The 15,161-nt window shown below is 40.5% G+C and overlaps 1 protein-coding gene across 1 annotated transcript in view; it reads left to right on the plus strand.

Moving 5' to 3' along the window:
* Nucleotides 1–15,149, plus strand: part of LOC143122188 (ferroxidase HEPHL1-like) — a 133,983-nt gene extending 118,834 nt beyond the window's left edge. Inside the window, exon 22 of the mRNA XM_076283042.1 lies at nucleotides 14,863–15,149. Within this exon, the coding sequence (XP_076139157.1) occupies nucleotides 14,863–14,936 (74 nt within the window). The 3' untranslated portion in view covers nucleotides 14,937–15,149. The remainder of the gene's footprint in view (nucleotides 1–14,862) is intronic.
* The last annotated feature ends 12 nt before the right edge of the window (nucleotides 15,150–15,161 follow it).

A 15,161-nucleotide genomic window follows, 5' to 3' on the forward strand; every position in this document is an offset into this window, starting at 1 on the left:
TGGTTTTGGGCACTTTCTTCGGGCGGGCTTCATTATATCATGTTAATAAATTAATATTGTTCACATGTGTGCATGTCAGAAATCTCCCTTGGGCAATACATCAAAAGTTAAGGCTATGGAAAAAATAAAAATGCAAAAAAATCTGTTATGCTAATTGTCCTAATTATCACTAGCCTCATGAACAATACTCTTGACTATGTTTTGTCACGCTATGCTCCTCTTTGCCAAAGAGTCTGGCCTGGCTTCATTGGCAAACATTTTTTCTGGTGGATGGACACTTATTTGAAGTTAAAATCATTGGAGTTCCTTTGAACCAATCCCTAACAACCGTTAACAAGCGTTAACAAGCTAGCATCATAGCATTGATTACAAATGGGAAAGATGGTCAGAAGTGACATGTTTCATTAGATTAGAGAATTTTAGATTAGATAAGATTGAACTTTATTGTTTCATTAGATTAGATCATTTTAGATTAAATAAGATTCAACTTTACTGTCAGTGTGCAGAGTACAAGTACAGAGACGACAAAATGCATTTTGCGTCTAACCAGAAGTGCAAAAAAGCAGAAAGGTGCTATGTGAAATACAAAGTAGGCTATATGCAGGTGGTGCAAACAGTGTAGGACATGTAGTGCAGTGTAGACAGTAGTATTCTGTTAAGAAAGTGATATGGTTTACTGTAATATAAACTAGATGTACCGCATAGCGGTACAAAATATGACCGCCGCTCAGTCCTGTACATCCGTTCCGCGAAAATAAATCACACTAATCAATTTGTCTCCATCTTTTACTCCATCCCCCACTCTTGAAACTTTTGTGTATGCTTGTTTGGCATGCCTATGTGTGTGTGTGCGGCTGCACAGAAAGTAGCCTACTGGCGCTGCAAAGGTGAATAGATTTGTTTCTGGGCCAAAAAAGTTGTAACATTGTTATAAAACCTTTAAAATCTCTAAACAATCACAAGTAGGGCAGTTCATCAGTTCATCCATTGCAACTGGATTGATGAAAGGTCATTTACACCTGTAGGCTACATTGTATTTGGGAAAAGCAGAAGGTAGCAGCATAATGTATTTATTTATTTATTATTAAACAAAACAATCCCTGTCAGTTCCATGCAGTTTTCAACAGCTATCAAGAAGAGAGGTCATGTCATGGATTTTTGTGAATGTTTCTTACATATGCATAAGTTTAGTCATCTAGTTCAGTGTTTCTCAAAGTGTGGTCCGGGGACCACTGGTGGTCCGCAAGCTAGCCCAAGTGGTCCGTGAACAGACGTTGTAAAATATAATATAGATGAGTTGTTTGCAATATTGAACCAAGTTGTATGTAAATCCAAACATTTCTGCAACACTGCCTATGTAAGGCATGCCAGTTTAAATCATATACATTCTCTGACACAATAAGCAAGGTGCAAAGACAATCAGTGAGTAGGCCTATTGTGTAATTTACTGTTGAAGTACGTCTACTTTTTTTTTTTTAGCTAGGTGGTCTGTGATGCTGTGGTCCTTGGTCTGAAAAAGTTTGAGAAACACTGATCTAGTTCATATGATATTCAGCTTTATTGTCAATGCACAAATTAAACACCAGTAGTCTAAAACAAAATGCAGTTTTACCCAGTGGTGCAAATAACTGACATGTCCAAAAGGGCCTTTATGAAATGCGTTGCTAGACTGTTCATACACATTTTAATGGGCCAAGTTGAAGAGCTACCGTTATTGTTCGTGCAAATAATAGGCTGATTCATGTTCCCTTGCATTTTGCAACTATGAGGTCCATGGTTAGTCTGGCTTTTGCCAGACCAAGCTCAATCTTTTAAGAAATCGAAAAAGAAATCGCCGGCAGATCAGGCTGAGTTCACCCAGCCTAGTCCATTGTAGGCACCCGATATTGTTTAATTTTGCGATTGAGATATCCACGCACTGGCACCCCCCCCCCCACGTGTTCGCCCCCCAGTTTTAGAGCTATTCTAAATGCAAAAATGCATAGAGGAGTTATGACAAAACAGTGGCTGTTAACAAACTAAATAAGCTATATAAGGTATATTAGATGTATTAAATTGTTAGTTGGGCCTATGCTAGGCCTATTACACAACATAAATGGTCACCAGGCTATGCTGGCGACCCAAATAAAATCTCCTTTGGGAACCAGTGGCTTACAGTATCAAGCTGCCACCTCTTGGCGAAAAGTTAATAGTTTTGCATATCAGTAGTAATACATTTCACGCAGCTGTGTTAATCACGGAAAGCGCGAATGAAGTGGACACTTCTAAATGGAACCCAACCCACTGTACAGTAGCTCAAGGTCTGTGGCTAAAGCAGCCATAATGAAAGCGTTATCATTGTTTGGATACTTCACACACACGTGTTTTTTAATCGCATAGACTACAACTACCAGACTGAAATCAAAGCACATCGACTCCCCTCTCACACCCTAAACACGCACTTCGAACAAACAAAAAGCATCTCAGTCTCACGGTATAGCCATAGGCTACCGATGTAACGTTGGTTCTAAATCATCCATCGCAAAGAATGATTTTTGTAGCACGTGCAACAAATATGTGTAGGTACAGCCCTGCCCTGGATACATCTCTCAACATGCGCTCTAAAACATCTGGTTTAAATGGAGATGTAGATCATCACGGGTGCGTTAATAAATATACATTGCGGCGAGTTGACACAAATTATTCACTTTGACGAATTTATGTAGTTTCAGTCCTAGTTGCTTTACTTTGGGCCATGCTCTTCCTTACTTGAATCACCTTTGAAAATAGAGGATTGATGTAGCCTAGTGGGTGTTTGGGAATGAACGTTGACTCAGATGCTTTTTGAGACTTTAAGCAGAAATGTCCCAGCCCGGTGTTTAGGATGCATCATAGACAGGTTATCTTTCAGGTAGCCTATATATTTTCAATTAAAAAACCATCACGTAGCGAACGTGTTGTGGCTAACTCAGCTCCTAGTAGCCTAGGTTATGGTCATAAGCAAATGAGATGACAGTCGAAAGATACAATTAGTGCTGCTATCAATTTGCTTGGTATAACCGCATTTATATTTTTCTACAAATGCAATCAAATTGGCCTCCATCACTCAACCAATGCTAACAGTAACATTATTGTAGGTCCTATAGCTATTGATATTATAAGATTAACGTACCTGCAGTAAAAACCAAGCATGGCCGATAAACATTCTCAGATTTATTTCGGCTTCAAGAAGAAATGGGAATTACATTTCATGTGAAAATCGTCCTTTCCTTATTAGATGTTCTCTGCGGTAAACCACTGTCCTTGTAGGAAGCGTCCATTGTTTTTCCAACACACTTTAGATTAACTTCCAACAAAATTACGTCTCACTGCAACGATGCGCCATCTGGTGGACAAACGACTACGTATTGCCAATACTGGAAATGCAGCCATGATGATGATGATGAATATTTGTTTTTCCTTTAATCCTACTGAATTTGTAATTATGTATCGGCCGTTCTAATTGCCGATACCGATAGTATGTGCGTGCCTATGTGTGTACCCCCAGAGAATGCCAGGTTAATATTGCAAGTCTAGTGGGGCTACATACCCACCAAATTTCATGTGCCCCGGTGTCCCGGGTATCGTTGACCAAAAATTCAGGAAGTAGATGACGGGAAAAAAAACTTTGACAATCACTATATGACCGCTTCGCTAGCTTCGCTAGCGGCGGTCATAATTAAATATAAATGTGTGCAGTGTATTAGCAGTAATCTTATAAGGGCAGAATAGTGTTGTGGAAAAAAACACTGGCCCTTAACCTCTAATTTAGCACTCTGAACAAAAACCAGCGGAGAACGGTCTGAGATGAGAAGTGGCCGCTTGTGGCCTTTTATTCACAAGTCCTGCTGGGTACAGCTCTGAATGCACAGAGACTAAGTGTCGCCAGGCAGGAGTTGCGAATGATGGATGTCCTCTGCAGCGGAGACTCCACGACCCAGGCCTTGGGGAGAAGGTGCGCACATTCTGAAGTTGCTCCCTTGGGAGTCGGTTTTTATATGTTGTTAAAACACCTCGTTTTTACTCATGGCCAACCCTGGCCGGGTGTCTGCCCCCTATGGAAATGGCAGACCCTTTTTAGCCAATCAGTGTTTATTCAATAAATCATATAGGTGGATGAGCTCATGCTGCCACATAAATGATTCAATAATCTGCAGTAGGCCTGTGTCACGTGTGCGCATGTGCATGACATCATCCCTCAGCTTCTGCCTAGCAACACATGAGATCTTCATGAACATTTACCACAATAGATATGGAAATGCAGTATGATCAGTGTATGAACAACATGTATAAGTATAAATATATATACATGTTGTATGTATAAGTATAAAATAATATATATATCTTTTGATCCCGTGAGGGGAATTTGGTCTCTGCATTTATCTCAATCCGTGAATTAGTGAAACACACTCAGCACACAGTGAACACACAGTGAGGTGAAGCACACACTAATCCCGGCGCAGTGAGCTGCCTGCAACAACAGCGGCGCTCAGGGAGCAGTGAGGGGTTAGGTGCCTTGCTCAAGGGCACTTCAGCCGTCCCTTGGTTCCAGGTATCGGTTAGGAATCGGTTCCAAATGTTCTGATCCATCGGAATCGTACACATCCACGTGTTAACGATTCCAATACAAAGCTTTGTTTTAGAAATGTTTACTTTTTTAGAAATTTTAAAGCATTCAACTTCTGTATTGATATTGCACACTTGATATTCATTCTCTATAACCACTTTAAATTAGACATTCAAAGCCAACACCTCTCAAAGCCATCCTATAAGGCCATCCTTAAAAATATTTTCGTTTGCCGTAACCCGACCGACCCTGTCAATTTAGAACCGACCCAAATATTTATTTTTTTCCCCTTTTAGTCCGACCGACTTGCCGGTTGTAAACTTGCGTTAAGACCGACCGATTTTTTTTTTTTACTCCAAACAACCAATACAAATAAAATACTATTCGTAAGTATTGTGAATATAAATTGCCTACATACAAACGTAGGCTCTCTTAAATAAAACCCTGTGGCGTCATCTCTACACCATTGGTTTACGCATGTCACACTATGGCCTATACGCTTCGTTTAATTCACACAAACATCTCGACAACGCTTTTACTTGGCACGAAGTTCTGGAAGAACTGTGCCCAGATATTTTCCCATCCTTTCTCCCCTCTAGTAGCCTGGCGAGCCAGACCCACATTAACATGTAGGGTCTGGACACTCACCGTTCGCAGTGCTCAGTCCGAGGGGCAGGATAATCAGTTGTCTTTCAAATTCCCTCTGCACGCAATAGGACAGTGGCAGCGCTATGAGTCCCATGCGTTTCCCACCAGCGGAGCTAGTTGGCTAGTTCAAACGTTTGCCAACTTAATAAAAGCTTAACTCGTGTCACACTGTTCGCCAACAGCAACATCCATCTTATTTGTTTTCAAGTAGCAGGGAATTCAAGCCAAACCGTTGCAACTCTGCCATCAATCATTATGTTAAGCCCACCTAACGACTCTATACACGATTTCATTGGCCCGGAGAAGTTTCGATATCTGGAGCTCACAAGCCAACGGAGAGTTGCTAGACTAGCCGCTAGGGGCGCGTCTAGATTTCTAGGCTACCCCTCTAGTCTAACGGTGACTGTTGAAGAATTGAAATTGGCTGTGATCTATTCAGCATTTCTCAAAATATGGGTCCGCAGGGTGGAGACTGCTGGTCCGCGAAGTCGTGGAGTGAAATTAGGCCCGGTGCTTCGTCTGATAATTTGCTGCGCAGTTGATCAAGATACCGCGGACCGACAAAATAAGAAAACAAACGTTTCTGCTATCGATGTCATTAAACATGGAGCCATACAATAAAGTGGTGGTATGAGCGTTCATTCAATGCAGGCATCTGCGCGAGAGAAACGGAAACTAATCGATAACGTTGGTATCAAAGCTCCGCTTCAACCTGTTGAATGCTATTTAATTGTTTAACAACACTTAATAGAACGACGTTGATTTTTGGAACTTCCATAGAAACAGAGCAGAGACTGTATAATACACTGTATAGCACTGAGTATTGTATAGTCAAATTTGAATATAACGTGGCCAAAAGCTATTGTAGCCTTCTTTCTATCTGTTAAAGATCAACAGATCAGTGATTTACGCCTATCTGCTCGCCAAAAAAGCTGGTATTGTGTTTCCTGAATCCTTACATTTAGGCATTCAAATTAAACTTCATTAAAAAAACTTTTTTTTTTCTCCATTTCCTACCAATGTATGATGCTTGCATGAGGGAAACATCCCAAAACAATAGCACCCATATAATTGTTGCTGTTTTGAGAAGTATTTATTTTCTTATGCAAGCATCATGCAACCATGCAAAAGCAATGAAATTATATCTTACATTAGTAAAGCAGTCCTCTGATGTGCATGTCACAAAACATTTAAGTGAAAGTGCATGTATAACAATATAGGCATAATAATGATTGTGATGATGATAATGACAATTTGATTGGGGGGGGAGTGGGGTTGGGTACGTGTAGATGAGCCCTATGACCCCAAAGTCTGCCATGACTGGGCCTCAGGTCAAAGAAGTTTGAGAAAGGCTGGTCTACATAACAGATTGAGGTTTGCAATGATGCGCCTGAAGGCACGGGTTGAGGACCCAGTCAGTTACGTCACAATATGCACATTTGTTTAAATTCATACCTACGTAATCACCATGACCAAAATGTTACTTTTTTTTTTTACTTTGAATCTTGAAAAAAAAAATATTGACCTACCTACCGACCCATTTTTTTTTTTTTTGGCTGTTACTGCAAACAAGAATATTTTTAAGGATGGCCTAAGTGTTCAGCAAATGGTACAGGAATCGATATGGGAATCGATAAGGAATCGCATCGATAAGCAGACTCAACAATGGCATCGATTGGGTTCGAACCGGCAACCCTCCGGTTACAAATCCGAAGCGCTAACCAGTAGGCCACGGCTGCCCCTATGAACATGTACAGATATGTGCAGTGTAGTAACAGGGGGAGCACATGCCTATGTTCCCAGGGTCCATGATCTGTTCAATTTCCTGCTCAAAACACATTGAGCAGAGGAATATAGGGCCCTGGGAACATAGGACCCTCTAACTGGGGAATATAGGGCCCAGGGAACATAGGGCCCTCTAACTGGGGAATATAGGGCCCAGGGAACATAGGACCCTCTAACTGGGGAATATAGGGCCCAGGGAACATAGGACCCTTTTTCATGTTCCCATTATCTACCATGTTAATCTGGGGAACATAGGAGGCTGGGAACATATGGATGACCCCTAGTAACAGTGATGTGTTGGACAACTGGTGATGCGGTGGCAGAGCAGTTGCCATACCATAATAACCCTAACCATACCATAATAACCCTAACCATACTAGCCCTAAACATACTAACCCTAACCTACTAACCCTAACCATACCATACTAAATACGGTGTGAGCTTTACAAGTAAGGAAGGTGCAAATATTATGTAATTTATCATGGGAAATTATTGGAAATGTTATTTCTTGTTTATTCTAATTGCAAACCACACACATCCATTCGTAATCACATGTACACTTTTAATACCTTGAAAAGACTCTCATTTCGTTTATTTGATGTTGCCTAGCAACGCAGCCTTCAGAGCAAAGATTCTAGAACAGGGCTTCAGAGAGACACGTTTTGAGTTTGTGGCCAAGAACCTAAAATATCGGTTTCCTTTTGTATGTGCTGGATGGTGTGCGTCCTTTATGAAAGTAAGTGTTTTATACAGTTAACGTTACAGACATAATGAGTCATGTTGTAGTGGTCAACATAAATGTGCCCCTTCTGTTATTAGAATGCTAAGCGGAGAAGCATGCTAAGCAGAGATTTAGTATCATTCATTTCTTGTGTGGCTAGCTACAGTATAGGGAGGAGATGTATTTTGCTAATTGGGATTTATGTTGTTTAGCGTAATGCCATGGTCATTTGATATGAAATGCTTGCACCCGTAACTCCGTCACTTGTAACTTTAGGACTGCTATTTTTTTTACTAACAGTAATTTACGAAGCACTTTAGCCGTAAAAGTAGCACCTAAGTCTGTGACAGCTTAAAAGAAGTGGCGAGGACTCCTAACTCCTAACGCAATGTTTTGAAATGCGTCTACTATGGTCTACAGGAGCTTCCAATCGCGAGGGAACTTGCTTTGTAGGCATAACTAAGGGATGCAATAACACCACCAACAACCAAAACTAGCCTACTCATTGTCAACATGTACATTAAATGTGACGTTTCATGTGAATCAAATTAAAATGTTTTTTTTGCAAACGTAGGCATAGGCATATGGTGACAGATTAATTTAATAACGTTGCTGTGTAAATCACGGTAAGCGCGAATGAAGTGGCCACTTCTTAATGGGATCCACTGTATGGAAGTGGGCTAAAATAGAGATGTTTCAAATAAGATAAGATTAATCAGAATTCTATGATATGCCCGCTTGACAACGGCAGAGATATAACTGGCCTTTGGCCATAGCAACCATCCATTTAGAACGACTGGCCTTCATAGCAACCAAAGATCTGAGCTGTGTTGCAATGTGAGGCAAAGTATAGAAAGGTGATGAAATATACAGAGACAGGTCAAGAAATAGTGCAATGTAGACAGTAGTATACAGTTGATTTACAGACGGTGGTTTAGAGTAATATGAAGTATTCCTTTATTCTGAGATAGGCTACATCAATAGGCTCTCAAAACAACCCCAGGCTCACAAAACAATCCCAAACAGACATAAGGTCTTTATAGAGCAAATCCATATAGATTATTTGTCAAATAAACCAGTAAAACATAATTTGTGGGATGGAATATATAACATTCACACTCATAGCTCATATTTTTTTAAATAAATCAGTGAAAAAGTATCCTGACAAACAAGCAGCTTTTTAATGCCTTGGTCATATTTCATAATTTCAATTCCTCTGTACAGTGGGTCCCAGTTAAGAATTGGGATTCACGCAGGTGATTCACGCAGCTGGGTGAAATGTAAGTACAACTGCAGCCGCTTGGGGGCAGCATAGTGCGCTGTGGCGTTCCACGGTCGAACCGGACGGAGCATTCGACAGCAAGGGCTGTGATTGGCCGAGTTTTCAGTGCGTTTCTCTGTGTTCTAGGCAGCCCCTGCAACATGCTAGTCCACTGTAGCCTATAAGCTTTGTACATAATGTTAAACATAGTTTTGGATTCAGTGGCAAGATTTCTTGATTGTACAGTGCCTGTCTCTCAGTAATGTTTTAAAATGAGAGCTTCGTCAGCTGGCAGTAGGCTACTTTGTCGGCAGTCATGAGAAGTTCGCTTGCTAACAGAACATAAATATGCTGCCCAGAAACCTTGTGAATAGTTTTTTTTTTTTTTTTTACTCCAGCTAAAACAGCTATTCCCCAACAGATTAACATCCAGCTTGACTCAACTTCACTGACCCCAACTAGATCGGCACGAAACTTGGGCGTTGTAATTGATGACCGACTTAACTTCTCTGAGCATATAGCTTCTATTGCAAAATCATGCCGGTTTATGCTTTACAACATTAGGAAGATCAGACCTTATCTGACACAAGATTCCACACAACTTCTTGTTCAGACCATGGTCATCTCTAAGCTGGACTATTGTAATTCACTATTAGCTGGCTTACCCGCTTGTGTAACAAGATCATTACAGCTGATTCAAAATGCTGGAGCACGCCTGGTCTTCAATCAGCCAAAGAGGACACATGTAACTCCTCTCCTAGTTACTCTCCATTGGCTCCCTATAGTAGCCAGAGTTAAATTTAAATCTCTCACTTTGGCCTATAGGACACTAACTAGATCTGCTCCTAGTTATTTTAATTCAATAATCAAGCCTTACATCCCCAACCGCCCACTGCGGTCTTCTGGTGAGCGTATGTTGTGTCGACCAGTCATAAAAACTGGGTCTAATTCCAGACTCTTTTCTTCAGTGGTTCCATGTTGGTGGAATGAACTGCCCAGTGCTCTCCGTTCCTGTGGTAGTTTTGGGTCGTTTAAGAGGGGTCTAAAGACATTCCTATTCAACATATACTTAGTTGTTTAAGCGCTTATGTGTTATGGTTTATATAAGGTTGTTTTATTTTAATTGGGCTGTTAATTAATTTGACATTATTGTTTATTATTGATATTCTCCTTAATGTAGTCTTAGCATGTTATTGTTTTTATATTATTGATTGAATTGACATTATTGTTTTATTATTGCCTTTCCCCTTTTTTACATTGCTTTTTTTATTAGGCTATTGATTGAATTGATATTATTGTGTACTACAACTATTCTCCTTACTATATTTGACCTAGATTTTAATCTGTTCCCTGTTCATTTTTAAATATTATTATGTTGTTTTGTATTTATATGTCGCTTTGGACAAAGGCGTCTGCTAAATCCATAACCATAACCATAACCATAACCATAACTAACGAGGTTGAAATATAGCCTTTGCCTACAGCATCTCCTTAACAGTAATGTTAACAAAATGACAGCATTCATATGACAAAGGAAAACGAATTCGGTCACTCAAGACTGTGCCACAGCAACCAGTGTAGGTTACAGTCCTAACAGCGTTTTATTTGACGGTCGAGTGGGTTAATGCACGTATTTCCAGAACAGGTCTGCAACTTTCAGGCAGTTCTGAGTTTGAATCTAGGCAGAAGCAGAGCCATATAAAGGCCTAGGCCTATTGTTATCATTTTTTGCAAGGTGTTGCTCCTGGCAATACTTGTTTAAGACATTTGGTGATTAATTGATAGCTGTTTTTGGGACACGTTAAACGTTCTTTATAATGAGCGCATACGGGGAGTAAAACGACTGTTACGCGATGTTACAACTGTAGGCTACAATGATTGCAATACAAAAATATGCGCGTGTTAGTTTAGTTAGTTTTGTGATGTTTTGCACTTTTGCCTCATGTGTTTTCAGGTTTGAGGGCTTTTTTGGCAAGATTGACCTTGGTTAGACTCTGCATATGTTATTTCTCCGTATGGAAAATCAAGTCAATTTTCGACACACGTCTGTTATTAGTTCAATAACAAGTGTTGCTTATTAAAACATGTGACTAGTGAAACTCAAATGATTTTAGAAATATTTAGCCAAAGCCAAAAAGTGTTAGACAGAAGGAGAGACGCCAGTGCAGCTCAGATGTCTTCTTAATTTTCTTTATTCTTTAGTAAAAGGTGCAGAACATTATTAAACTTTGACTAACGTTTCGATGTTGGTTAGTCAAAAACATCGACACATCGAAACGTTAGTCAAAGTTTAATAATGTTCTGCACCTTTTACTAAAGAATAAAGAAAATTAAGAAGACATCTGAGCTGCACCGGCGTCTCTCCTTCTCTCTAAAATATCTGTCCTGGCCTGGTTGCACCGGATTGTGGCCAAACGACAGAAGCGCGGAGAACCCTCCTTTGTCTACCAAAAAGTGTTACTTTGTGCCCCGCGCTCCCCCACTGCTTGTGAAAGAAGGGGTGGGGGAGGGGGGCTTAACGTGAAAAAGCTTAATGTCCCAAAACAGCAACAAGTCATAATGGTAGGCTACAGGAAGTGGGGGGAGGGTATGGGATGACCAGAGCCGTCTTCGCTGTGCTATTCAGAAAGCATCTTCTATTGTCTTTCCAGGCGCACACAGCTCGTTATAGCCTATCGAGTGCCTTAACAGATAGGCTCTGCTCTTGGGTTTGGCCTCACAGCGAACTCAACCCTCTTGTTGCTTGCAGTTTGTTAAATAAAGCGATGCAGATTACATTATTTATTTCTGATTAATTGCGTCTTTTGATGTCTTTTGCAACATCTGCTTGTTAGGCTGGGCTACTGTCAATGTCCTGTACAGGTAAATGTTCAACAATTGCTGGTGTAGGCCTACAGGCTATAATCAATTAGGGACTGTTCGTTATTTATTTAAGGGGCTACCGGAGGAGTTTTGGTAGCGCTAGTCAAAAAAGACGTGACCCTCCCTCGCCAGCAAGAAATTTTTCTATGACCCTCCAAAGTGATTGAGAAAAAACGCATGACCCTCCCCAGTCCCAACAATTTAGGCTATTGATGCCTTCTGTAGGCTATTGGGTCAATTTGGGAGCTTGCATGCTACGACTCCTTCCTTGAAATGCCTTGAAAAGGTTGTCGTTTACACAATTTCACAAATAATCACCGGGACCGAAACAAACCTGTCAACTTTTCCCGGGTTTATCGCGTATTTTAACTTTTTCCTCGCTTTACACATAGCCAAGGCTACTGTCGGTGCATTTTAATAGTAGCCTAGTCTAATAAGCTACAACAGCTTGTCTTTAAGAGGGGAAATTGTATAGCCTATAACATTAGCTGAGTCACATATTTGCCCATGGTGTTTATCATAGGCTACATCACGAAACCAAATAGTGTAACAAAGGTGAACACTTTAACAGGGGAAATTAATTGGGCATGAATCATTGTGCTGAACGGTATTTGTCAATGAGCAGAAACACACACGACATTCAAACTGTTGATAAGATGTGCACTATGGAAACTGGTCTGTAGGCTAACATTGGACAAATAAATGACACTGACTCGCCATATCCTGACTCAGGAAAAAAAACATTGTCTTGCTTTGCCGCAAACTCAGCAATGAAATCATAGGCCAGTTTGCAGGTAGCATAACGTCTTTTTCAATTCTTAGAAGGGAGAGCCCATCTCTCCTGTGACATTGAGGTGCGCAAATAGTTTTTAATAGCCTGTTCAACATTGAAAAGCTTTGTTCACCCGATGCCAGTCACTGATCGCAATTTCAAATTTCGGGAAGCTTCGTTCAATCTTTTTAAGTTTTAAGTGCAGTAGGCCCCTATCTGCCCCCTTTGGAATTATATCTCGAGCCTATTATAAGGTCCAGTGCGTTATGTCCTGGGATTCGGACGTGCTCAAAAAGAAAAGAAAAAACACTTTTTTTATAGATGGTTATGAGGAGCAATATGAGTCTGAACTCCGTGTCATTCAGACTCAACCCTCTTGTTGCTTTGATATCTTTTTCGTTGTCGTTTGAATGTCGGCAAGCAGGCATGTTGCGGTTGCAATTTTTTATTTTTTTTTTTATTTATATTTTATTGTTTTTCCAGGGAAAGGGGAAGTGGGGAACAACACACATTAAGAACAGAACTATATACATACAGGGAGTTTGTCACATACATATTCATACAATAGGATACATTTACATTATAAAGTCATATTAATAAGGTCGGGCTGTTAGGCCACTTGGCTGGAGCAAAGAAATCCCATTTCAACCATCGCGGTTGCAATTTAAGTGAAATTTCGCATGCTGCGGTTTTCCACACGCATCTAAGTTCTAACACACATCCCATCTCGCTTTCTCTCTCTCCATCCCTACGCACTGGGCTTTCTTAAAGGAGCTGAACCATTTTACAACAATTGCATCTACATTTTCATATTAAAATGTTTTGTCTGTTTAAGTGTAAGCTTAAACTACCGTGATCAATTTAAGTTCCCGTGCCCCCGCTGAAAGTCTCATGTGCTTATCGTTACATTATCAAATCTATAAGTAACCGTGACAAATAGGGTATAAGATATATAAACTCACGCTATTGTATTATCATATATGTTTGGTAATGGCTCACTGCGTCATGGAAGCAGTTAAGTCAAGTCGCATCAAAAATAGTAGTGGCAGAACACCCAAGTGACACCTTGTGGTTGTTTGTGTCAACTGCAGTTTGTGCCATTTCTGCTGAGAAAATGGGGTGCGTGATTCATGAAGGAACCCGTCCAAACTTAACTGGGACCCACTGTAGGTTACCTGATAGCCCAGTTTGAGAGGCGCAAGACGCGTGACATTATTTATTTTTGCAGCCAATCACTGCTGTCATTTTATTTTATTGATTTGATCTCAGTCATAGAAGCTAAATTCGAAGGCAGGCCAAAGGTCAAATCCAACGAACTGCATTCAACCCGCAAGCCAAAAGTTGAATAGCACTCTCCTAGAGCTTTTGAGATATTGCCACTGCTCCAACACTGAAAGGCACTGTTAGAATGCCTGGATCAAGCCAGGTTCAGCATAGCGTATGCCACTGTCTGCTCACATTGGTGACCGGACCAGGGCAAGCACACTTTCGCAGTTCCCGCCGGAAATGCAGTCTAGTTTTATTTTCATCTTGTATGCAAACAAAATGAAAAAATCATTTTGTACCTGGCTTTATCATATGTTCAGATCTATCTACCGAAAATATATGCAAATTTGCACATATTTAATGAGATAATACCTAATATGCATAATTAAACATTTGAATTTCAAAAACTTGTAATACATTTTTTGTTCATACTTGTGTAAGTAATCAACTGAGGAAGTTTCATGGTGATGTCTATTATTTAAAATTGTTACCCTATTCACCTGTAGTGTCTCGCCTTAAGGTATGACTTATGTTTGTGAATGTGTATGTAACATGTAAAGTGAAGCTTGCCAAACCCACGAGCAGCTCGATTGTGGCTTTGTTTGTGACACTCCTGTTAGTAAACTGGAAAGAGCTAAAAATAGAAGTGTAATGGGCGCCTACCGTTGATGTAGCCCATAATAATGGGTTTCCAAGTGGTCTACCGTTGATGTAGCCCATATAATAGGTTTCTAAGTGGTCTGCTTTCCCCGAAATAGGGGCGGGGACGTAGCAAATTCAAACAATTGGGACGGCGAAATTAGCCCAGAGGAGCTTGAGAGACTCAGACACACACACACACTTACTCGGTTACCCATCAACACAGTCATTAGTTGTTTTGAATGCTCAAGAGTCCTTAAGATTGTCTAAGACTGTTGTCCTGGTTTCACTGTTCTAATACTGTTGTCATGGTTTCCTTGCAGCGGCCACACCACCTATCCCCTTTGTTGTCATAGTTACCATAGGGGCACTGGTCATGAAATTTGTCACTATGTAGCATGGAAGAGACCCAATCGACAGGGATGGGATGGGCAACTTCAGATCTTGGCACTGAGCAAAACTGATCAACAACAAGAGTTCCTGAACACAAGAACCTAGCATTAATAGGAGTTCCTGAACACAACCCCACAACCTGGCATTAATAGGAGTTCCTGAACAAATCCTGACACGCTTAATGCTCTGTGATGAAATAAATTATTTATTGCCTCCAGTCTTGACTGTT

The sequence above is a fragment of the Alosa pseudoharengus genome, unplaced genomic scaffold, assembly GCF_046254945.1.
Source record: "Alosa pseudoharengus isolate Yale_2024_CS ecotype anadromous, Long Island Sound unplaced genomic scaffold, YU_APseudo_1.1 YU_APseudo_1.1_scf_13, whole genome shotgun sequence".
NCBI lineage: Eukaryota > Metazoa > Chordata > Actinopteri > Clupeiformes > Clupeidae > Alosa > Alosa pseudoharengus.